Source organism: Protopterus annectens, chromosome 7.part0, assembly GCF_019279795.1.
Source record: "Protopterus annectens isolate FY-2018-M chromosome 7.part0, PAN1.0, whole genome shotgun sequence".
NCBI lineage: Eukaryota > Metazoa > Chordata > Ceratodontiformes > Protopteridae > Protopterus > Protopterus annectens.
The window spans coordinates 1,219,670,084-1,219,694,953 of NC_056739.1; the positions used below are offsets into that span (position 1 = coordinate 1,219,670,084).

A 24,870-nucleotide genomic window follows, 5' to 3' on the forward strand; every position below is an offset into this window, starting at 1 on the left:
CAAATATCCAGTGGTGTGTGTGTCAACTGCTTGGAACAGGGATACAGAGCTCCAAAGTGGTCAGTGTGGAGTCTTGTTTGGAGCCTGGGGAGAGGCAGAGAGTCCAGCCCCAGGTTTTTATTGGGTTCCCTGTGTGCTCTTAAGTGAAATTGTTCTTGGTGCAGAGAGCTGCATCTGAAAATATTGTGTGAACCCATTTTTGCTCCTAGTGGCCATCCCTCACCAGTGTCATTGGTGAGGATTGAGGTACCTTGACTACTGACCTGGAGTAGGGACCATCACAGGTGGTTTTAATATTCCAGTGGTTATCTTGCTTTCAGCTTCTGTACGACTGAATAGACTGTTTACAACCAGGAAATTCAGTAATACAACTTGAATGAGAGAACTTTGAAACACTGGTGTGCTATAAGACTTATAAATGCACCTATGAGGATATAGCAATTGAGGTCCGTGTGTTTTGTGGTTTTATGGATACATAAATGTGTACCATTAGGTTTTAACTATCTAATCAACTATGTAGGCTTGTTGTTGTGTCTTTCGGCTTTTCCCGGTTAGGGGTTGCCACAGTGGAACTACGGTCCGCTAATGATTATTGGCAGTAGATTTTTACGTGCTGAGTTGCCAGCCCTGATGCACAACCTTCAACGAAGGTATGCCCATTCACGCATGTCTCCACACAGAAGATGCTCTAGCTGAGAATCGAGCAGGACAACGTCTTACTGTGAGGCAGCAACGAACATATATTACAATATCCATGTCTGTGTGACTGGATAGAGAAAATGTATAGAGGAGATCAAGAAGTAAAATCTGACTAGATGAAAAATTAAAACGCTGGTCTGCTATGGGTCTTATAACAAATACCAGTGAGGACTTTGTAATTTGGGTTATGTGTGATTGGTATTTTTTTATATAGAAACATGTTGTTCTTGTTGATATACAGCAAGTTATTATCAGTTAAATAACAGTAAAGTTTAAATAAATAGGAGAATTTAAATAAAAAGCAAAGCAACTCCACTTAACATCTCTGTATGTTAAAAATGAATAAATATAGCTTGTCTGCAGCACTTTCGCTCATGCTTCTTCAGATCTGCCTCTCAGGTGGAACCTTTTAATGCAAAAGAAAACTTTTTCTGGCCAGAAGTACAATAATTAATAAACAATTAATAATTAAGAATTAATAATAAATAATTGAATAAATCTCCACCAAAGTCAAATTAAAATAGGAGTGTTCAGCTGTCAGTAATAAGCATGGTGATGGAGTCTCCTAAGATTGAGAACGCTGGTCATGAAAATCTGAGTGTTAAGTCCTGGTGGTTTACATGCTTCTAATCTGATCTGCAATTGTAATTCATGTTTTTCTAGTCTGTCATTTAATGATCCTTGTAGTTCTCCTTTTGGTATGCCATCTTTAAAATATGAAATTGGAATGTCTTGTATCTGGGTTGATCTCAGTTGTGTTTAGCTAGTGCATTGTTGTTGTTGCTGTACTGGATGTCTGTAAGGTGTCTAGCAATTCTGGTTTTAAGTCTATTGATAGTTTTCCTGATGTAGAAGGCAGGGCATCAGGTGCATTGGGCCCTGTAAACTACTGATTCTGGGTTGCAATTACCAGGTTCTTGGCTGTCGTATTAGTGGTCAGTGTTAGGGCAGTGGAAACCCATTTTTTTTGCTCATGTGCTTTCAGTAACTGCAGTTGAGGGTGTCCACAAGGGAATGTAGCTTTCTGAAAGTTGAGCTGGTCCATAGTTGTTCTGCTCATTTCTTCAATAAACATGTCTTATATTCCCATTTCTCCAAATTTAGAAACTAGGTTTTTCTGGTAGTATATTGTTTAGCATTAGGTTATTCTTGAGAATAATCCAGTTGTCCTTAATGTTATATAATATTATAACTATGCAGTCAGTGGAGTAAGTAATCATCATGGAGATGCCTTTATATCCCTATGTTCACTATGTTGATGGTGAAATTGCTTAGTTCCTTCAATACTCTCGCAGTCCTGAGGCCTTGGGATTTAATCACATTCTTCTTATTCTGGAAAAGTCTAGGAAATTCACACTGTTTTTGTTGTGGGAAGTTGTAAAGTTCAGGAAATTTGTGGAATTCCCAATGTAGTTGAAAAATTCAAGTAACCATGCCTCCATGCTGTTCCAAATAAAAATTTCATCTATGTACCGGAAATAACAACTTGTGCTGGTAGAAGGGAGAGTCATATATGTGTTCTGTCTCCCATTTTTCTAGGGTGGTATCAGCTAGGCTGGAGTTCCCTGGATTTCAGAGATCACTGGGCAGGTTTAGATTTCAAGATAGAAGCTATCAGCAGGCTCATCCATGTTCTGCTAAGCAACAACTTTTTCCATTTTAACAAATCTTTCTACAGGCAAAAACAGGGTATTGCTGTGGGGGCAGCTATGCCTGTTATTTCACAACCTGTTACCTCTTCTTCCTCTTCTACGTTTCCTGGTAACACTCAATTTAAATGATGTAGATCATCACATCCCTATTCATTGAAACTTCAGGTGTTTCTTAAGGTTTTGTATGTATCTGGATCACATTATCAGTTCTCTGCCTTACCCTTTGGACTATCAGCTGCACTGAGTGCGTTTCCAAAGTGTCTAGCTCCAGTTATAGCTCATTGAAGGCTACAGGGTATCCCCATTTTCCATATTTAGATGACTTGCTTATCTTTGAAGAGTCCATTTCAAAATGTCACGTATCCCTCACTTGGGTGAGAGATCTTTTACACAAGCTGGGATTCTGAGAGAACATTCAAAAATCTTTTTTGACTCCTTCACACAGAATTGTGTTCCTGGGATGTCAGCTAGACACCTCAGTCCAAAGAGCTTTTCTTCCACAGGAAGATCTATTTCTAAGGTTTTCCACTCAGATTTCAGTCACTGCAGAACTTGGGATATTAAGTCTTGTGACATCTATGATTCTCATGCTACCCTTGGCAAAACTCCACATGAGGAAGGCACAATGGTATCCAAAGTCTCTTTGGTCCCAGTAGCAGTATCATTTGGCTTTTCAAATCCCAGAGTTGGGATGTGTCAGGAAATAAATCACTTGGTGGAGATACCATATTTCCCTAAACCCAGATCACCTCTTCTCCCTCCCTGCCCCAAAGCATTCAGTCAACACAGCACCTCAGACTTTGGTTGGGAAGCAATTTCAGGATGGATAATAGTGCAAAGTGTGTGAGTCATCAAGGACAGACAGCTGGAGCACATAAATATAAAAGAGATGCTTGCCTTGATTAATGGACTCAACTCCCTGAATCATCTTTGATCCCCTGGACCTTTTCAACTTGTTACACATAATGCCATGGTCATGTGGTACATCAACATGTAAGGGAGAACCAGGTCATACCCACTTTGCAGACTAGCAATGTTAGTTTGGGATATAGCTTCACAGCACACTCTCCCTCTACAGGCAATCTACATTCCATCAGAGTAAAATTATGTGGCAGTCATTCTGAGCAGGACCAGAGCAGACTGTTACGAATGGAAACTATATTGGGGGTCTTTCAAGATTTGATCCATCTGTGGGAAGTTCCTCAAGACCTATTTGCCTCCTCTCTCAACAACCAACTGGAAAGATTCTGCACAAAGACTTCAGACAAGAAGACCTGGAAGAAAAATGTCTTTTCCTTTTCTTACACAGGAATGTTCCTGTATGCCTGTCTGTCCTTTCCACTAATATTCAGGGTACTTCTGAAGATTCAGAAGCAATCCCCCAAGATCATTGTGGTGACTCCCTTTTGGCCCCGGCAACAGTGGTTCTTTCTTCATTTGGAAATGACCAGGGGAAATTACCACAAATTTCCTTACAGAATGGATCTATTCACACAAGATCAGGGGTGTTTCATACATCCCGACCCCCAGTCAAGTTCGGATGACTGCCTGGATTACAGGGTCTTAATTCCTTTTAGGCACTTGTTTAGTGAGGACATGCAGCAGGTATTAATGGAGGCAAAAAAGCCTGCTACTCGAAATCATATAGTAGCAAAAGGAAAAGGTTTTCTAGTTGGTGCCAACAACATAATCAGCACCAGTTCACGGATCTTGTTTCTCAGTTTTTACAATACTTGTGTGAGTTACCATTCTTTGTTTTTTCTTACTCCTCCATCAAGGTTCATTTATTGGCCAGTTCAGCATGTCTGCCCACAGATCCTCTACTTTCAATGCATTCTCATGTCAAAATGTTTTTGAAAGGGGTTTTACATAAGAGGCCTCCAAGAAAACTGATGCCCCCTCCTTGGGATCTTAATTTTGTGTTAGAAAAGCTTGCACTTGCTCCATGTGAACCAGATAATTTGTCTGACTGGAGGTTCTTAACACTGAAATCTGTCTTACGGAATGCTCTGACCTCTGCAAGAAGAGTATCTGAGTTGCAAGCTCTTATGGTGAATCAACCTGATCTCATTTTCTACAGAGTCCAGTTTTCTTTGAGAATTAGTCCTTCTCATATGCCTAAAGTGGTATCCAAGTTTACTTTAAGCCAAACTATCCATCTCCTAATTTTCTTTCCTAAACCTAAATGTAAGGGAGAAAGGATACTCTATACCTTGGATGTCCACAGACAACTCAAGTGCAATCTCGACAGAACTAAATCTTTTAGATCTTGGACAAAGCCCACTCTACCTGGAGCTTGACTTCATCTGTGGCTTTTTAGAAAGGGGCATTGGGTTCTGGTTTGTCTAAACATGGGCTAAATTCTTAGCTAAACTTATAAGAGTCTCAGGGCCAATAGCCTAGTAAGCTCCTATGATCCTATGAACAACTTGGTCATCCATATATACATTTACAAGGCATTACAAGCTTGCTTCCTTCTCTAGGTCTAGATCTGGCTTTGCTAGGACCATTCTCCAAGGGCTCCAGAACCCATCCCCTTCCACCTCCCAATTGTTGTAAGCTAAGGTAATCAACCATATAGGTAAGGCTACTACAGCAGTGATCAATATGATGAACATAGTACAGTTATGTGTGTAAACTTACCATAACAGTAGCTGTTCAAATGATCATTTCTGATGTAACCACTCCCTCCCTCCACCCTCAGTGTTTTTGGTGTGCTGTTTACACCAGGGTGTGAACTCTTATTTTTGGTTGCTCCTAGCACTGCCCTTTCAGAGCTCAGCCTTCCAGTTTCTGCATGATGGCTGTGAAGGGCTTGGAGTCCAAACTTGTCTTTTTTGTCAGCTCAGATCAGAGGAGTGTGGAAAGTGTCTTGCAGCTTTGGAAGCTGGCTGGCTGTTATATCCTTGGTGGGATATAACCAATATAGCTGAGGTTAATGCAGCAGTGCTCATTCTAGCAGCTACTGTGATGATAAGTTTACTTTCACAACTGTATGTTTATCATTGAGTGTAGTCTCCACTCACTCCTGTCATAACTTGCTGTACATAGTTGATGACAAGTAGTAATGTGAGTTTTAAAATTAGGCCAGGCAGTTCTAATATAAAACATTTTTCCATCTTTTCTTTTTATTGTGTAATTCTATTTGTAGATACAGGTATTAATCTTCTTATAGTGCGGCCAGTACAAAATGCATTACATATAGAACAACCAGCAGTATAAATCAAATTAGTGTAGAAACAGCTAAATATTTTGGGACTACTTAACTTTTCCTAATGTTGCTGAAAAAAAAACAAAGGGACTATTAGAAATGAATCTACACTGTTTACATGTACTACAGCCATAACTGACCTTTAAAACCCTTTTTATCCCCATCTTCAAGAGACCCTGTCTGATGGCTCCACTACTGCATCCAGGTGACCCATTTGTTCCAAGATGGTGGGAGCTGGGTGTTCCTAGTCTAGGCAAGATTCATATGGCCTATTTTATTCAGCTAGGAAGACTTATCATCCCATTCATCCCCCCAGTGGTGAAAGTTGATTGGTAAATAGTGAGTCAGCTTGTTGGCTTCCTGCAGAATCACAATACTTTCTTGGTCTGGGGTGATGTCTATGATCCCACCCACACACACACATAACATGCACATGCATATACACACACACACACACACACACACACACACACACACACACACACACACATGCACGCACACATCTCCTAATTAGCTGGTTCATTAGGAAATTTCCTGTCCAACACAGCTGAGCCAGTTCAACCACTAAGGCAAGCGACACCCTCACAACAATGGTACAGTGGGTATAAAAAGTTTACACACCCCTGTTAAAATGCCAGGTTTTTGTGATATAAAAAAATGAGAACACAATAAATAATTTTAAAATTTTTCTCACCTTTAATGTGACCTATAACCTGTACAATTCAATTGAAAACCAAGCAAATCTGTTAGGGGAAAAATATATAAAAAATAAAAAATGTACAATATGCTGGTTGCATAAGTGTGCACACCCTTAAACTAATACTTTACTTTATTTAAGCACCTTTTGATTTAATTACAGCATTCAGTCTTCTTGGGTACACACCTGCCATCAATTAAAGAGACTCTGATTAACCCCAAGTAAAGTTCAGCTGTACTAGTAGGATTTTCCAGACATTTACTCAGTTGCCTGCTACAGCAAAAGCCATGGTTCGCAAAGAGCTTACAAAACATCAAATTGATCTCATTGTTGAAAGGTATCAGACAAAAAAATTTCCACATAATTGGATATACCATGGAACACACTGAAGACAGTCATCAAAAAGTGGAGAAAATATGGGACAACAGACAAAAGAACTGGACATCCCTCCAAAATTGATGAAAAGACAAAACAAAAACTGATCAGGGAGGCTGCCAAGAGACATACGGCAACACTGAAGGAGCTGCAGGAATTTATGGCAAGTACTGGTTGTGTACTACATATGACAACAATCTACTGTATTCTCCATATGTCTGGACTATGGGGTAGGCTTTCAAGATGGAAGCCTTTTCTTACACAGAAAAACATCCAGGCTTGGCTAAAATTTGCAAAAGAATACATCAAGTCTCCCAAAAGCATGTGGGAAATGTGTTATGGGCAGATGAGACCAAGGTTGAACTTTTTGACCACAATTCCAAAAGGTATGTTTGGTGCAAAAACAACACTTCGCATCACCAAAAGAACACCAGCCCCACGTTGAAGCATGGTGGTGGCAATATCGTGCTTTGGGGTTGGTTTTCTTCAGCTGGAACTGAAGCTTTTGACAAGGTGGAGGGAATTATGAACAGTTCCAAATACCAGTCACTTTAAACCTTCAGGCATCTGCTAGAAAGATGAAGATGAAGAGGAATTTCACCTTTCAACACAACAATGACCCCAAGCATACATCCAAATCAACAAAAAATGGCTTCACCAGACAAAAATTAAAGTTTTGGAATGGCCCAGCCAAAGCCCAGACCTAAATCCAATAGAAAATCCGTGGGGTGACCGGAAGAGGGCTGTGCACAAGAGATGCCCTCGCAATCTGACAGATTTGGAGCACTTTTGCAAGGAAGAGTAGGCAAATATTGCCAAGTCAAGATGTACCATGCTGATAGACTCTTACCCAAGAAGACTGAATGCTGTAATTAAATCAAAAGGTGCTTCAACAAAGTATTAGTTTAAGGGTGTGCTCACACAACAAAGTATTAGTTTAAGGGTGTGCACACTTATGCAACCAGCGTATTGTATGTTTTTTTCTTTTTTATATTTTTCCCCTAACAGAGTTGTTTGTTTTTCAGTTGAATTGTACAGGTTATAGGTCACATTAAAGGTGGGAAAATTTTTGAAATCATTTATTGTGGTCTCATTTTTTATATCACAAAAACCTAACATTTTAACAGAGGTGTGTAAATGTTTTATACCCACTGTATTTATCACCAATTTGGTGGGCCTAGGACTCTCCTTCTTGCTGAGGATGTGCAAGCCACTCAAGCTCATACTTGTTGCCTGGTCCTACACTGTTAATTAAGCATGAAATGTCTAGGCCATAGTAAGGCCTTTACCCATCTATACCATTGGGCCAGGACCAGGAAGTACCTTTCACCTTTGTTACCCCAGATGCCCTACCCCTTTCCAAAATATTCTTCACATTTAGACCCCCCTCACGTTCAGTCCCCTAATTAATAAAAATCAAGGACTCACCTAACAACTTTTTTATTTCTGGTTGTGCAATCAAAATTTTCCAGTTATTAATAATACTACTTTTAATGACTGAACTGTCTACTGTATAGGTGGGTGTCATTTTTACAGTGAGCTGATCGAAGGAAGGACACTCAGCAAACTCGGAGCTACAATATATAACATTAAGTATCCTGTTTTTTGTTTATTTTGTTCTTTATTTCTTTGTTGTTTATAGCACTTTGTGTACTGTGTATTTTTCTAGCTAGTTTCACTGTGTGTGAGGTATTAACTGGAAATTGTCCACTCTTATTAAGCATCTGTTGGGTTGTTTGTTTATGATAACTTGTTGCAGTTAAACTCTTTTTTTCTAGTGGCTCCTTTAGCTGTTTAAAACTTTCATTTAAAGGCTCACTGCTGCTTTTCAGCTGTGAGTAACATTTCTGCAGTTTGTTCTAAGTAGTGGGGATATTTGTAGCATTTCCATATTCAGGCTTGTATTTGGGCCTAGTGTTTGTGGAGGCTGTGTGTCTGAGCACATAATTCAGGGACATCTTGTTTTAGCCAAAGCCATCAGGCATTTCAGTGAGAGAGAATTGTTTGAGGTCATTGGCTGACTGAGGTCTCCTGGACTACAGCTTAGACTAAGCACCTCATTGGTTTTCTTGAGATTTCTTTCTTAAAAGCTGTCTCAGGTTTCAACTTTCTGTTACCTAAGAAGCTCAGTTGTGAGTGTTCAGCCATTATACAGTGAGCTGATCGAAGGAAGGACACTCAGCAAACTCGGAGCTACAATATATAACATTAAGTATCCTGTTTTTTGTTTATTTTGTTCTTTATTTCTTTGTTGTTTATAGCACTTTGTGTACTGTGTATTTTTTCTAGCTAGTTTCACTGTGTGTGAGGTATTAACTGGAAATTGTCCACTCTTATTAAGCATCTGTTGGGTTGTTTGTTTATGATAACTTGTTGCAGTTAAACTCTTTTTTCTAGTGGCTCCTTTAGCTGTTTAAAACTTTCATTTAAAGGCTCACTGCTGCTTTTCAGCTGTGAGTAACATTTCTGCAGTTTGTTCTAAGTAGTGGGGATATTTGTAGCATTTCCATATTCAGGCTTGTATTTGGGCCTAGTGTTTGTGGAGGCTGTGTGTCTGAGCACATAATTCAGGGACATCTTGTTTTAGCCAAAGCCATCAGGCATTTCAGTGAGAGAGAATTGTTTGAGGTCATTGGCTGACTGAGGTCTCCTGGACTGCAGCTTAGACTAAGCACTTCATTGGTTCTTTTGAGATTTCTTTCTTAAAAGCTGTCTCAGGTTTCAACTTTCTGTTACCTAAGAAGCTCAGTTGTGAGTGTTCAGCCATTTACAGTGAGCTGATCGAAGGAAGGACACTCAGCAAACTCGGAGCTACAATATATAACATTAAGTATCCTGTTTTTTGTTTATTTTGTTCTTTATTTCTTTGTTGTTTATAGCACTTTGTGTACTGTGTATTTTTTCTAGCTAGTTTCACTGTGTGTGAGGTATTAACTGGAAATTGTCCACTCTTATTAAGCATCTGTTGGGTTGTTTGTTTATGATAACTTGTTGCAGTTAAACTCTTTTTTCTAGTGGCTCCTTTAGCTGTTTCAAACTTTCATTTAAAGGCTCACTGCTGCTTTTCAGCTGTGAGTAACATTTCTGCTGTTTGTTTCCCACCCTCCCTCCCTGTTGGCGTGGTGTTTTTATGGTTGGTGGCTTTGCAGTTGCCCGCCCCTGGTGTGGATTTGGTCTGGGACCCTCCTCCCAGTCTAGTGTGATTACCTCATTCTACCCAGTACAGGGAGTGCATTTGAGAAGGCCAATTGGCTTAATTTCTGCTACTCCTTTCTCTCTTTCCTTTCTCTCTTTCCAAAAAAAAAAAAAAAAAAAAATTGTCTGCTTTTACTGTATTTGTGTTTTTTCCTACTTTATTTTGCTTTTGCGTCATCTTAAAAGTACTCAATTGTATTTATTACTGCTTGGTGTAACTCATTGTAAGCCTTTTAGTTTAAGCACCTGGGCTTCAGACCAGTTTTACATTGGGAAGGTTTGTGGTCTGCACTGTAGTGGCAGAACAAGTAGCTTACATCCTTCTAAGTTGGGAACTGCTGATTGAGGGCTCAGTGTCTGTTATTCTAAAAGTGTATTAATTCTGGTTTAAGCACTTGGGCTTGAGGCCAGTTATTTTACATTAAGAGGGTTCGTGTTCTGCACTCTTGTGGGAGGAGAGGCTGGACTCTGTCCTTCTGAGCTGGGAATTTTTGGTTAAAGCTTATAGTGCCTGCATATTTGAACTGCTTCTTACTGAAATTGGTACACCTTGTTTGCTGTAGCATAGACTAGATCCAGGCCTGCTGAATCTAGCTTTGTTTGTATAACTTGAGCACTAATCCAGGCATTCTTTAAAGTATTCAGTTGTATTTATTACTGCTGGTAGTAACTTGATTAAAGTGTAGCTATCATTTCTAAGTCTTTTGGATTAAGCACTTGGGCTTCAGACCAGTTGTTTTACATTAGGAAGGTTTGTGGTCTGCACTGTGGTGACAGGACAGGTAGCTTACATCCTTCTAAGTTGGGAACTGCTGATTGAGAGCTCAGTGTCTGTTATTCTAAAAGTGTATTAGTTCTGGTTTAAGCACTTGGGCTTCAGGCCAGTTATTTTACGTTAAGAAGGATTGCGGTCTGCACTCTTGTGGGAGGAGAGGCTGGACTCTGCCCTTCTGAGCAGGGAATTTCTGGTTAGAGGCTTATAGTGCCTGCATATTCTAACTGTTTCTTACTGAAATTGGTACACCTTGTTTGCTGTAGCATAGACTAGATCCAGGCCTGCTGAATCTAGCTTTATTTGTATGCTTGTTGTTTGTTTATTTCCCTGAAACGCTAATTCCACCTAAAACGCGGCCTTTTAGCACTTCTGTGGATCCCTAGTGATATCTGCATTGCTTACTGTACTTATTTCCTTGTTTCACTTGAAAGAAAGTTACTGTTTGTCGTTTTTGCATTTAAGTTACCTGTAGCACATTGCATTTAAGTTACCTGGCACTTGCTCACTAAAGCAATTATATAAGTCAGCTCTAAAAAATTAAAAGCACTACACCCTCACAAACTCCCCTTGAGTATCTTGTTCCCCATTGGCCCTTTATTTTCAATTATAAAGGAATTCCCAATACTATTCTAGCATGTCCAAAGGTCAGTTGTCAATCTCCTCTCCGGCCCAGCTGGTGAATCTGGGAATCTTGAGGCAATGTTACAACTGCCTCATGTACACAGATATCCCTCTCCTCCTCCCAACAAATTCCAGCACATGTGAGAGATGCAACCATATAGCCAAACTGGAGGCTAAGCTCTCTCAACTCAGTACTGGCATAACCAGTCAGGAGGAGAAGGAAACCACACTCACTACAATTCCAGTCTCACATAGACCTACCACGACAACAAACCAAACACATAAACACACAAAAACATACTCGGAGGCTCTAAATAAAAATCTGCCTAAGCAGCAGAGACCTCCAAAGCAGACACCCAGCAACCGCTACCCCAAAACAAAACACATGCAACACATAGCTCACAAAGCCAGTGTGCCGAACAGTCACAGCCCTTAAGGCTAAACAACACACCTGATACACTTGTAATAGGTGACTCTATCGTCAGGCACACTGACGTCCCGCTCACCAGGCTGAACAAGGAGAAGGTCACGGTGAGCTGCCTGTCGGGTGCTAGGATCCGCCACATAACACAAGCACTCAGGTCACTCCAAGGCAAGTACAAATATGACTCAGTCATTGTCCATGCTGGTGTGAATGACTGAGACGTACCTCCCTGGACTACATGAAAAGAGACATAGAGGAGCTCTCTGAGCATGTAGCCCAGGCCGGTATGACCCTGACCTTGAGTAGCATCTTACCCTCACCAAGAATGATGCCACAATATGAAGACAAGATGATCAATTTCAACAATTGGCTTAAGTGTTGGTGTCATTCAAAGGGGATCCAATGCCTGTCAGCCTGGGATGACATGCTCGACAAGCCATGATGCTTCGCTAGGGACGGCTTGCACCTGTCACCCCTGGGCTTTGGATATTGGCAAAGGCTCTTGCTACCCCCATAGTGCCTTTTTTAGGCAAGGCTCAAAAGACAAACCCACCTCCATAGGTATCACAAGGGATAAGAAACTAAGAGTAATGCTACTCAACGCCAGAAGTCTAAACCTCAAGATGCACGCACTTGAAACTCTCCTTAGCATGGAGAACATCGATATCTGTGCAGTAACAGAAACCTGGTTCAAGGCTCCCGAGAGCACCCCAGCACTACCAGGTTATACCTCATACCATGCTTTTTGGCCCCAAAACTTGGACCGAACCACAAAAGGAGGGGGAGTATCAATATTCGTCAAAGATACCCACACCTCCAGGTTGGTGGCACAGCCCGAAGCATCAGAGACTATCCATGTGCAACTAACTGTGGGTAAAACTGCCTTCCAATTTATAGCCTTCTACAGACCACCTTCCCAAACACAGGAACCCCACTTGGCCTTCCTGAGAATACTGGAAAATATGAAGGTCTCTCCAAACACCATTATATTGGGCGACTTCAACTACCCAAACATAGACTGGGAGCATTACTCTAGCTCCAACACCCTAGCCCAAAGGTTCCTCGAATTTATAAACTCAAATGCTATGGAACAACTTGTTACCACTCCCACAAGAGGGGAAAACATACTGGACCTGATCATCACCAACATGGGGACACTATGCTCCAGACCAGAAGTGTATCCCTCACTGGTAAGATCAGACCATAAACTAATCTCACTGGATATTCACATCCCGACCCCACCCCCTGCCCAGAAAACCAACGTGAAAAACTTCTCTAAAGCAAATTTCACACGCCTCAAAACCGAGGCGAAATCCTTCAAAGCCCCCGGGCCTGTGGAAAATACGGCCCAGACCGCAGAATCCTTTATAAACGCATTCTATGAACACCTTCAGGAATGCATGGATCATGCAATCCCAAATAAAACCAAGACCCAATCCTCCAAAGGCAGACGCCCTGTCTGGTGGACCCCAGCCATAAACAAACTATACAATAGAAGGAGGAAGCTACTACATGATAGAGCAAAATCCCAAAAAGGGAAGGCATCTCTGATCAGTATTAGCAAAAACTACGGGCACTCATAAAATCGTCTAAGGCCAGCTTCGAGAGAAAAATTGCACAGGACACTAAGGATAATCACAAGGCTTTCATTAGTTATGTTAGGAACCTGGGTGGGAATTCCCAGATATGCTCAGAATTAGTCCAAAATGACAAAAATACACCGAGCCCACAGACATTGCCAACATCCTAGCTGACAGGTTCAGTGCAAACTTCTCCCCCCCTCCCCACCAAAAGGGCAAATATCTATCCCAACAGAGTGCTGCCCCCCTGACATCTCAGATGCTCAGGTAAGAGCTGCCCTCTCCAAAGCAAAAACACAGCATCAATGGGACCAGATGGTGTCCCGGCTGCGTCCTACATGAACTCCAAGAAGAGCTAAACCCAAACATAAAACTACTGTTCAATCTTAGCCTTACTACAGGATATGTACCCAAAGAGTGGCGTACAGCAACAGTGGTCCCTCTCCACAAAGGTGGTGCCTCAACGGATCCTGGAAACTATTGCCCCATAAGCCTGACTAGCTTGGTCTGCAAAGCTATGGAAAGGATCATCATGGACCTCATAAATAAAGATATTGGGGACCTACAGACACTGGATCCTACCCAGTTTGGCTTTGTTAAGGGCAGATCCTGCCTCTTAAACCTGGTCGATTTCTTTGAAACAGTCACCAAGGCCATTGACGAGGGGAAGGTGGTCCACACAGCCTACCTGGACCTCGCTAAAGCCTTCGATACAATACCCCACTGGGCATTATAGATAAGCTCACCAGCTTAAATATAAACCCCTATGTCACTAGATGGGTTGCAAACTGGCTCAAGGACAGAACCCACATGGTTAGAATTGCTGGAGCCATGTCAGACTCCAAACCAGTTACAAGTGGCGTCCCACAAGGCTCAGTCCTGGGACCTCTCTTGTTCGGTATATATTTCTCGGCGGTGCAGGCCAACACGGAAGGACTGTGGCTGACCAAGTTCGCAGATGACTGCAAACTGGGCGCCATAATCAACTCTCCAGCCGACACAAGCATCCTCCAAAAGGGCCTCATAGAAACAGACAACTGGTGCCAGAGCCATGGCCTTAAGCTAAATGCCAAAAAGTGTATAGTCATCCCCTTTGGCAAAAACAAAGTGCCCACAAATTACCACATAGGTGGTAATCCATTAAGTACAGAAGAAGTCATTAGGGACCTGGGGACCCAAGTTGATAGCAATCTCTCATTTGACAACCACGTGGCCAAAGTGGTTAGAAAAACATTTTATATAGCCCACCTAATCATGAAGGGATTCACATCTAGATCAGGGGAGGTCATCGTACCTCTTTACTCATCCCTCATCAGGCCCATAATTGAGTACAATGCCCCTTTTGGGATGTACCTTACCAGACACCTGCAGCAACTGGAAAGACCCCAAAAGTACCTCACCAAGAGGATCAAAGGGCTCAAACAGATGCCATATGCTGCCCGGTTAAAGAAACTCCAGCTCTACTCAGTGGCATACCACCTGCTCAGAGGCGATCTGTGCCTGACGTATAAAGCCATGTCCAACCCGGAATTAATGGACATGCTGCACCTCAGAAAATCTAAATCCCATCGAGCTACGCGCTCGAGAGACTTGAACCTCAGCACTGAAATAAATGGGACATGCTGGAGGGACAGATTCATAACCCAGAGGCTCCCTTCACTCTGGAATAAAATCCCAGTCCAGGTTAGGCAGAGTCCCACATTGACTTTCTTCAAGAGGAATCTTGATGAGTGGATGGGAGATCGTAGGTTTACCCCGGCTATCACTTCTGTGTCACTGTTAGACAGAGGCACAGTATACTAACCTCAAAAAAAGGCATAGCAAAATTAATTTAAAATGGGTGGCGAAAGCCAAACACACTCTGGCTAGGCTTTTAAATGCCCTAGGGCAGATAGCCTAGTATGAACCTATGAACCTATTCCTATATTTCATTCCATTTCAAGTTCAGCATGTTTAATTCTTCCAGTCTCTGCCATTTACACTGAGGGGTCTAAACTTTCCTTTTCTTCAGACATAATGCCTGATAATACCTCCTGTGTCAGGTCAGTAGATAGCCCCTACCCTTAAACTTATTTGTCAAGATCGATTTTTCTTATGTATCCATCATGGTGAAGCAACTGGTCCTTGTCATAGAAGAGAATAATTGGCAGGGATGTTACTAGGGTGACTGCACCAGATGCAAGCTGTTAAGGGGTGTCAGTTGCAGGAGCCAATGCTGTGGGATTGCAGTAGTGACATAATTTATGAAGCCACAAGGATTTCATGGCTTTATAAATGAATGCTGACACCGTATTTGCAGTCTTGGCTCAAAGTGGCTCAAGTGCTTAGTGTGACAAGCAACAAGCTAGATTTACAGAACTGCACAAGATTTTTTTTTGTACTCATCTCTGGGAGGGACCTTTTTACTTTTTTTTTTTAATTGAGAAGAGCACATTTGGGGAACTGAACAGGGTGCCAGGCAAAGTAGCTATAGTTCTGATAACTGGAATGAATACAATGACATGAAAGATAGTAAATGCTAGAAAAACTCTTTGTAGCTATCTGAGTAACCAGGTGCCTGCCTCATTGTTAATCAACAAATTGCATTGGCATTCTTATAAAAATGTAAACATCAAAATGGAAGCACGTTTCCCTATTGTAAACATTAAATTAAAAAAATGTAAAGTCTCCAGATCATACTAAAGCAATATAACCTATAATATCTAAATAAATCTTAAACAACATATCAGAAATACAGTGTTCACCTTCCTAACTGGACCCACATTGGGTCCAATCAGCTGCTGCTGCTGCCTGAACTGGCTGTGTATGAGAAGGAGTATGACCATGTTCTCTGTAGCACATCAGGCAGGCAGTCTCCATGCAGCATAGCACTGGCAACCATCATCATGAGTATAATGTGAAATACAGTGGTGGCTGGTGATTCATGCTGATAGAGCTACCAAAAAGTTCATTGTGTGCACATGTTCAGGCAGCAGGCATAAGCTCGCAAGCACAGCATATCTGTGGCATGTGCTGGAACCTAGCTACATGTTATGGTACCTGTACTTTTCATTAAAATGTAGCGGTTCATAGACATGTGCAGAAGGCAGTCTTAGAATGCATACAGCACAGACTGCCAGATGTTTGCACCTTAACTGGATGTCAAACCATGATCCTGAAACAAAAATGGAGAAGCTGCAGCAGTGCCAACAGAGCAATTTGAAGTATCTTTTGGGCAGGAATGTTGCATAACTTAAAGAAGATACAGCCATGAGCAGCTGCACAGTGGTTTGCAGTACTGTGGTATACTGTATTTCTCAAGTGTGTAGTATGCCTGAGCCCTTACCTTGGAACGTTGTGTAGGTATATAGAGTAATTCACTAAACCTGGTTACCTGAAACTTCTACCTGCATGCTGCCCATAAATAATATATGCAACTGTATACCTACACTGTAGCTATGGGAATTAGAATTGTCTATCCCTACATTTTTCTGTGTATGCTCAACAGACATGCTGTGTGTGTGTGTGTGTGTGTGTGTGTGTGTGTGTGTGTGTGTGTGTGTGTGTGTGTGTGTGCGTGTGTGTGTGTGTGTGTGTGTGTGTGTGTGTGTGTGTGTGTGTGTGTGTGTGTGTGTGTGTGTGAGTGTGTGTGTGTATGTTTATGCTGTAGGAACACCTGTAGTGGGCCTCTCTTGTGTAACCCCAACATCATAACCTATTAGCTTACTGTCACTTATGAACTCCTTACTGTCCCTACTTATGCTATCTGTGAAGTTTGCCATTCTTCTATATATCCTTATGGCTTCTGTCTGGCTGCCACCCTAGCTGTATATATGCACATGTTTGTCTCCATTAATGGTATGAGGTACTGTGGTATCATTGAAATACCTCACTATTTGTCACAGGTTGCTATCAGATGTTCAACACTGCCTCTACCAAATCAGGCAGTATCTACTAAACTATACCGATGCCAACAATGTATACCCAAAGCAGTGCATAACACCAAATCCTGAATAGCCATACTGCTCTGAATGTAAGAACAAGTGCTAACATGGGTCCCGATGGGAGACAAGTCCAGTAGCTCAGTATATCCATTTCAACATTGTAGGCTTCATTACAGATTAGTCAGCATTCCCTGATTCAGTAGAGGCAGTGTCAAACATCTGATATTCAGCCATTTATCACATAGCATAAACATACACCGACCATCTATTTATCCCTGTCTAAAACTGTAGTGTGGACTATACCTACGGCAGTCCAAAGTTTGCAGTTGATGTCCTATTGTCTTCAGCAGTCACAAACCTACAACTATATCTGTTATTTCCATAGGTGTCATTATGCCCTAAAAATGAGGTAATGGTAGAGGTTGGATAACTTTAGATAAGAATGATGTCTTACAATAGGCACTCAGGACCTATGGAAACTGCCTTATGGGGAGATGGTGGCACCATCTGCTGTGGGACCACATCTGGGAGACATTGGTCCATGATAACAGTGCTGTTAGTAAATGAAATCTCACAGCACAGCAGCACTGGAGGCATGTCACTGACATGATTAGGTGGACCTCCAAGAAGACACACAGCATAGCAACAGAGAGGCTGGCCACTGGAGGTGTCCAATTTCCACTGCAAGCCTATCTAATAAGTAAGAATAATAAGTAGGAGTTCCTAGTCTCCCTGCCAGGAGATGGCGAAGGCAAATATCATACCTGGACCAGAGGACATAGGTTCCAGAAGTGGCCAACCCTCACATGTCGGAGATGAAGATGTACTAGTTTGGTAACCATACTAAATGAATGTATAGCAACAGTGTACACACAAGGAATAGGCAGGCCATGCACACCAATCCACATATTTCCCATAAGTACATAAGGAGTGCAGACATGAAAATGACAGTATAGTTATGTGTTTGTTCTATATCTGTATATATATATATATATATATATATATATATATATATATATATATATATATATATATATATATAGGTCTCCTTCAAAACACCAAAAGACCAGAACATCGAAAGTGTTTTGAAGGAGACCAAAACAACGAAACTGCAGAACACCGAAAAGCGCGAAATTCAAAATCCCGGTGTTACAGGATTTTGATTTAGCGCTTTTGGTTTTCCGCTGTGGGTGAGTATGCATGTGTAAGTGTATTTGTGAGGGGTAGTGCTGTGTGTAAGTGTATGTTGTGACTGTGGTGTGTGTGTGAGGGACTGCAGTGTGTGGGTGTGAGTTTGCCTTGTGTGTCTGTTTGTGCGATCTCGGAGTTAGAATATTAAAGTAGGGGATGTGGGGGGCGCAGGGGGGCTTGCCCCCCCACCTATTTGTAGTGTAAGGTGGTGTGGTTGGTAGTTTGGGGCAGTTGTGTATGTATTTGTGTATGTTTTTTGTGTGTGTTATACTTACGTGGTTTTCGGTGTTGTGGGGTTTCGTTGTTTTGGTCTCGATGCTTTGGTCTTCGGTGTTGTGAGGTTTCGTTGTTCTGAAGTAGGCCTGTATATATATATATATATATATATATATATATATTTTTTTTTTTTTTTATTTATTTATTTTTTTTTACCATTATCTGTAGGCACAAAACAGGGCCTGATATGTAAAATGGACATTTATATTCACTGTGCTGCTTCTTTTATGTATATTTACACATCAGACCACTGCTATGATGACACCTGTAAGATTGTGTCGATGCAAAAGGCATGGTCTGATGATGATGCTGGGGCACAGATCAGGGTACAGGAGGATGACAGACAGCCACTGTCTGTGTTCCTCCTTGGTGGTCCTCCACCCATTGTTCAGGGTAACAGTAAGTCCTTACCCACACCTGAGCTATAGGCTGTATAACATGGACTGTCACTATCCCCGTTAGGTGGAAGGCTCCCCTGTGACTGTGAGTAACAGAACTTCTCCCCCTGTGGTGATAGCAGCAGAACAGAACACTGATATGAGTGTACCCACCATTCAGTAGCCTATTGGGAATTCCTGACACCACCAGATGTCAAAATCAGGCTCCAAAATGCAGGTAACACTAGGTATCAGTCAGAAGGTGTGCAGAAATATTTGATGGACACAATCTGCTGCTATCAATGCTGAGATGGAGATGATGGGTATGTTGTGATGATTCCATAATGATGTCACCCAATGTCTTTTTGAAGCCATGCAGTCCAAGGATGATGTCATGTTAGATCTCACAATGGCTTTGGTGGCACATGTTGCTACATGTTGCTGCTATATCGACCTCCATACAGAAAATAGCAAATGTTACCATCACTGCCCGGTCCGGCAGTATTGTCCAGTATTGAGGTGGGTGTGTTCCCAGGGTGGTCATGTTGGGAGTGCATTGTAGGATACATAGTCTGCTTCTATAGGTGTCAATCACCATGTCACCAGCAGAGTGGGCTAACAGCCTCCAGGTGCAGGGTACCTCACCAGTGGCCTCCAAACAGGTCCTTTTCCATCAGTAGCATGATATCCCTATCATAGGGGTGTTCAGTACAGTAGCCCCAGATCATGGTTATGTAGTGGCACCACCTTCCATTCACTGCTCCACAGTGTCACCCCATCCTTGTAACAAGAGGACATTGTGTATGGCATAGTGTACCTCTTGTCATTAGACCCTTATCTTCTCATCCTCCAATGAAGTGGCCAATCACCCAAGCTGTGATATCAGCTGGATGCCACAATGTCCTTTTGGCACTTGTGTAAATAATTAAGACTGGGAGGTCACTGCCCTCCTGTGTGGTGCATGTAGAGATGCTTTATACACAGTGCGGCTCAACATTATTACCCAACATAGGCTTTAATACTGCATGCATATTATTTGTCCTGCATGAGACCACACATTCAGTGTTTTAATCATGAGCCCATAGAGTTACACTAGCTAACACCACCTCACCTGCTCTGCTTGTACTGTGCCCATCACTGCCTGGGGGATGTAATGCTGCTGCTGCTCCCTATCTTTAGTCTCTCTGTTATCACTGGATGATGTTGGTGTCTCGGCTGTGACAGAGGCTGCTGTAGTATCACTGGAATTTTCCAGGATAAATGGTTGGTGTGCCTGCTTCCTAGTAATCATAGCATGAAACATGCAATGTGCTATAAACATTGTACAGTAGATGTAGACAATAAAAGAATGAGTATTATTTCAACCACTAAGAATATTAATCCATCTCTCCAGAACCCCTTTTGACTATTTTTGCACATGGGTCAGGGTGTCACTTCAACAGTGACAGTCATCTAGATCCAAGGTGGTTAGCCCTGCCATGGTATTTCTTTCTCACCACACACTTGCGCACACACACACACACACACACACACACACACACACACACACACACTGACACCTATGGCCAGTTTAGAGTGTCCAATCCACCTACTGCATGTCTTTGTAATGTGGGGGGAAACCAGAGCACCACAAGGAAACCCACACATAAACACAGGGAGGGCATGCAGACTCTGCACAGAACACACCCCAGCTGAGAATCAAACCAGGGAACCAGGGAACCTCTTGCTGTGAGGTGACAACGGTATTCACAGTGCCACTGTTTTATGTCTAATTTATACATTGACAGAGAATACATAAAGCAGCAACACATCTAAAGGTAAATATTCAGCTAGATTTATTTTCTTCCAAGTAGTCTTCAGACACTGCTGTCGAATGGCATGTATTTGGAACTTAATGACAAATGCAGTCTACTGAGACAAAACCAATGCTCCTGAGCTAATCAACAGTAGCTCTAAAGAACAAGGAACACACAAGAAAAATTCATCAGTGATTTCAAAAAGTATGAATATACATTGATAACTACTACATAACTTATAATAGGAATGTCTGGCTATAAAATGTTTCTCCAGTTTAGCTTTGTTGTAATAGCACACTTTGCATTTTGACAATTAATCTTACAAACATAAGCTGAAATATTGCTTATGCACTGTGGTTTTGCAGGTAAATAATATTCACTGAAAATCTAATCATAATAACTTGATCAAGGCATGCTGACTATCAACATTGTCTAGAACTAACAAAACTTATTTCTGGAATAAAAGCTTGAAAGAAGTACCTCTCTTAAGTGACTGGAACCACATTATCAAATCTGCAAACATTTGTGTATTCAAATAAATATGAGCATGAAAATGTACATTGTTTAGTCTACTTCACATCAGGAAAAATTCTTCATTCCCTGAGATGAAGCAACATTGGAGCTAATTATATTAGTAAAGGGTGTACACTACTTTGTTTGGGGGGGGTGGGTTGATGGTAACCTGCCCCAAACAAGCATGGTATTTAAATTCTGCTATAATGTTTTTTGTTTGTTTTGTTTTGCTTTTATTTTTGTTTGTCTTTTTTGAGTTCAACAAGAAAGAATGGACTTTATTTCATTCACATCAGGGAGCCAGAACACATAAAATAATTGTTTTCACTTTCAGAATTGGGCAGCTGGCATACTGTAGTAAATGTTTTGGATCAATTTCTTATGGTTTTAAAGTAAATAATCTCAGAAAATATAATTGTATACTCAACCTGATAACTATTTTTCATTTGCAATTAAAAAATATATGTGGTATACATCTTACATTCAAGAACCAGAAGGCTGACTTTGCAGTTATGGTCAATAAACCTGTCAGATAACAGAAGGCTACAACATAAATACAATTTAAGAACTATGACTTGTTTTATGAAAACATGAAATTATCATTCATGACATTTATGTTTGCTTCTTTTCCTTTGTTTTCCAGATCCAAGATGACTGGAAGTATGTTGCTATGGTAATAGATCGGATCTTTCTCTGGGTATTCATTTTGGTTTGCATTCTGGGTACTGCTGGGCTATTTTTGCAGCCTCTAATGGCTGGTGACGACTTATGATCAAAAAAGATTGGACAATATTTCCTTGATTATTTTAAAACACATTGAGATGACTGGGCAACATTTTAGCCTGTTGCACTGCCTCACTTACCTTTCCTTAGTCTGAAGCGCAAGCAATTGCATTTGTACATCTATTGCTATGGATGCTTAGCAATACATCACATCATATGCATAACTAAGAATCTGTGTTATTTTGTTGCATTCTTTATCCGATGTTTTTCATTTAGTCTATGAAGGAAGGACTTTCAAAGACAAGTGGAAACAGCTACAAAAGTATATGAAATAAAAGGAACAATATATGCATTTTCAGCTATAGCTATACAATTTTACATGCAGTTATCAAGACTGAAACATTTACTTGGCCTTGTATTAAATATATGCTATGTAGTGCCACCATTTAGATGGCAAAAGTAAGATTGCATTAAGAGGTATTAAAAGGAAAATGTTTTATTTTAAATATGCTATGTTTCATAATTATTTTGGGCTTCTCCTTTTGTTATGGTTAATTTTCACAAGTCATCTGCAATGTCCTTGCAGAATATAGAGTCACACTGGAAGATTATGTGAAGAATGACATTTTTGTCAGACTTCTTTCAATAGGTATCCTATGGAGCAAGAAATGCTTCAATCTATTTCAGTATAGAAACATGAAAAGATTTGATGAGAGTATCCATGTTGCATATATAAAGCATACTGTTTACCCAAAGTTTAAAAATACGTTGAGACTAGAGAGCGATATAATGTTGCCCTCACTCGCAGTTCTACAAAAAATGGAAATTTATACAAATTGTACAAGTGACATAATTAACCCTGCTTCTTGGTTACTAATGGACAGATTTTGCCTGCAGTCTGCATAAGTACATCTAAAAGAGATTTGGCATTTGAGAAACTAGCATGTGCAATTCAGTGAGGGGGAAAAATAGAAATAGAAATAACTCAGATGAATGTTTATGGGTATAATGAAGCAAAGCCATTCCTGTTAAAAATGTATAATATGTAACCTTACTTACTTTTTTAAATTAGAAGTTAATGCTGGCAGCAGATTTCGAATGTTATCATCACTTTGTAGCATTTAGTGTACCACACTGCAAGTAAGTTTTCTATCTGCTGATAAATATAATCCTGTTCTGTAATGTGCTCCTTGTATACTGCAGGATACGATAACATCATTTAAATCTCCATTATTCCTTGATTATAAAACAAAATAAGTGTGAGTGCCCTGTCATCTTTGTCCAGTTTTTAAATAATTTAATTATAATGAATAAAATATAATAAAACATCATGAGAGTTGTATTGTTATGTTAATATGAATCAGAAGTGTTTAGTTTTTTCTTAGAATGTTAAAACATATGAGAAACCATACTTCTAAATATGAACTTAAAAGATCTGATATAAGCTCATTAAATGGTATGCTAGAAACCAGTCAAAACATGATAAATAACATTATTCATCTATCCTGTCTGGTAGAAAGGTGAACAATGAGAATACAGAGTATTATGCATTCTTCTAAAGATGTGTACCATGCTGTTTATTTCTCACTATTTCTTTGAAATATTCAATTATATTTCACAGCCCTTAAAACACAGAGGAAATCTGCTTAATTATGTTATTTCTAAAGTGCAAGTGCAACTAACACTAGGTAAGACTGCAATCCAAATTGTAGCTTGCTACAGATCCCCCACCATACCCCAAGATTCTCACTACACCTTTCTAAACATACTGGAAAATATTAAGATAGAACCAAACACCCTAATACTGGGTGATTTTAACTACCCTGCCATTAACTGGGAAAACTACTCATGTCCCAACACCTTTGCACAACGGTTCTTGGAATTCATAAATTCCAATGCCCTGGATCAGCTAATCCATAGTCCCACCAGGGGCTCCAATATCCTAGACCTGGTCATTACCAACATGGGAAATCAATGTTCCATACCTATGGTCACCCCCTCGTTAGTCAGGTCTGACCATAAGCTAATCACCCTTAACATCCACATCCCACCCCCACCCCATAGTAAAGAAACCACCATAAAAAACTTCTCCAAAGCCAACTTCATGCTACTCAAGTCAGAAGTGACAAACTTCATGACACCCATGCAGACGGGAACTGAAAGTTCAACTGCTGAATCCTACACTAAGGCACTGTACGAGCACATCCACTCATGCATTAATCGTGCCATCCCAAATAGAACCAAAATGCTCTCATCCAAAAAGGAAGCCAATCTGGTGGTCCCCTGCCATAAACAAACTTTACAACAAAAGGAAGAAACTTTTGCAGAAAAGAGGAAAATCCCAGGATGCAAAAACTCCCTTACTAGCCTCAGTAAGAAACTGAGATGCCTCATAAAATCCTCCAAAGCTAGTTACGAAAATAAAATTGCCAAAGATTCCAAAGACAACCACAAAGCATTCTATAACTATGTCAAGAATCTAAATGGCAATGCTCAGATCTGCTCTGAGCTAAAACAGAATGGCATTAAATATACTGATCTGAAGGATATTGCCAATATCCTGGCAGATCGATTCAGTGCCAACTTCCCCCCCCTCTCACCCCCTAAATGGCCCATCTCAATACCGGAAGATTGCCAAATTCCAGTAATAACGGCCACACAGGTACAAAATGCACTCTCTAAAGCCAAGAATACAGCATCCATGGGACCAGATGACATCCCGGGCTGTGTACTACATGAACTACAATATGAACTGGCACCTCACCTAAGTGTCATGTTTAATCATAGCCTCACCTCAGGTTTCATGCTCACTGAGTGGCGCAGAGCTACAGTTATCCCAATC

At 40.8% G+C, this 24,870-nt stretch overlaps 1 protein-coding gene across 2 annotated transcripts in view; it reads left to right on the top strand.

Annotated features, from left to right (window-relative positions):
* Nucleotides 1-23,359, top strand: part of LOC122806983 (neuronal acetylcholine receptor subunit alpha-3-like) — a 256,292-nt gene extending 232,933 nt beyond the window's left edge. For both annotated transcript variants that reach the window (XM_044077845.1, XM_044077844.1), the window contains exon 6: nt 21,949-23,359. In XM_044077845.1, coding sequence (XP_043933780.1) covers nt 21,949-22,077 — 129 coding nt within the window. In that variant the 3' untranslated portion in view covers nt 22,078-23,359. The remainder of the gene's footprint in view (nt 1-21,948) is intronic.
* The last annotated feature ends 1,511 nt before the right edge of the window (nt 23,360-24,870 follow it).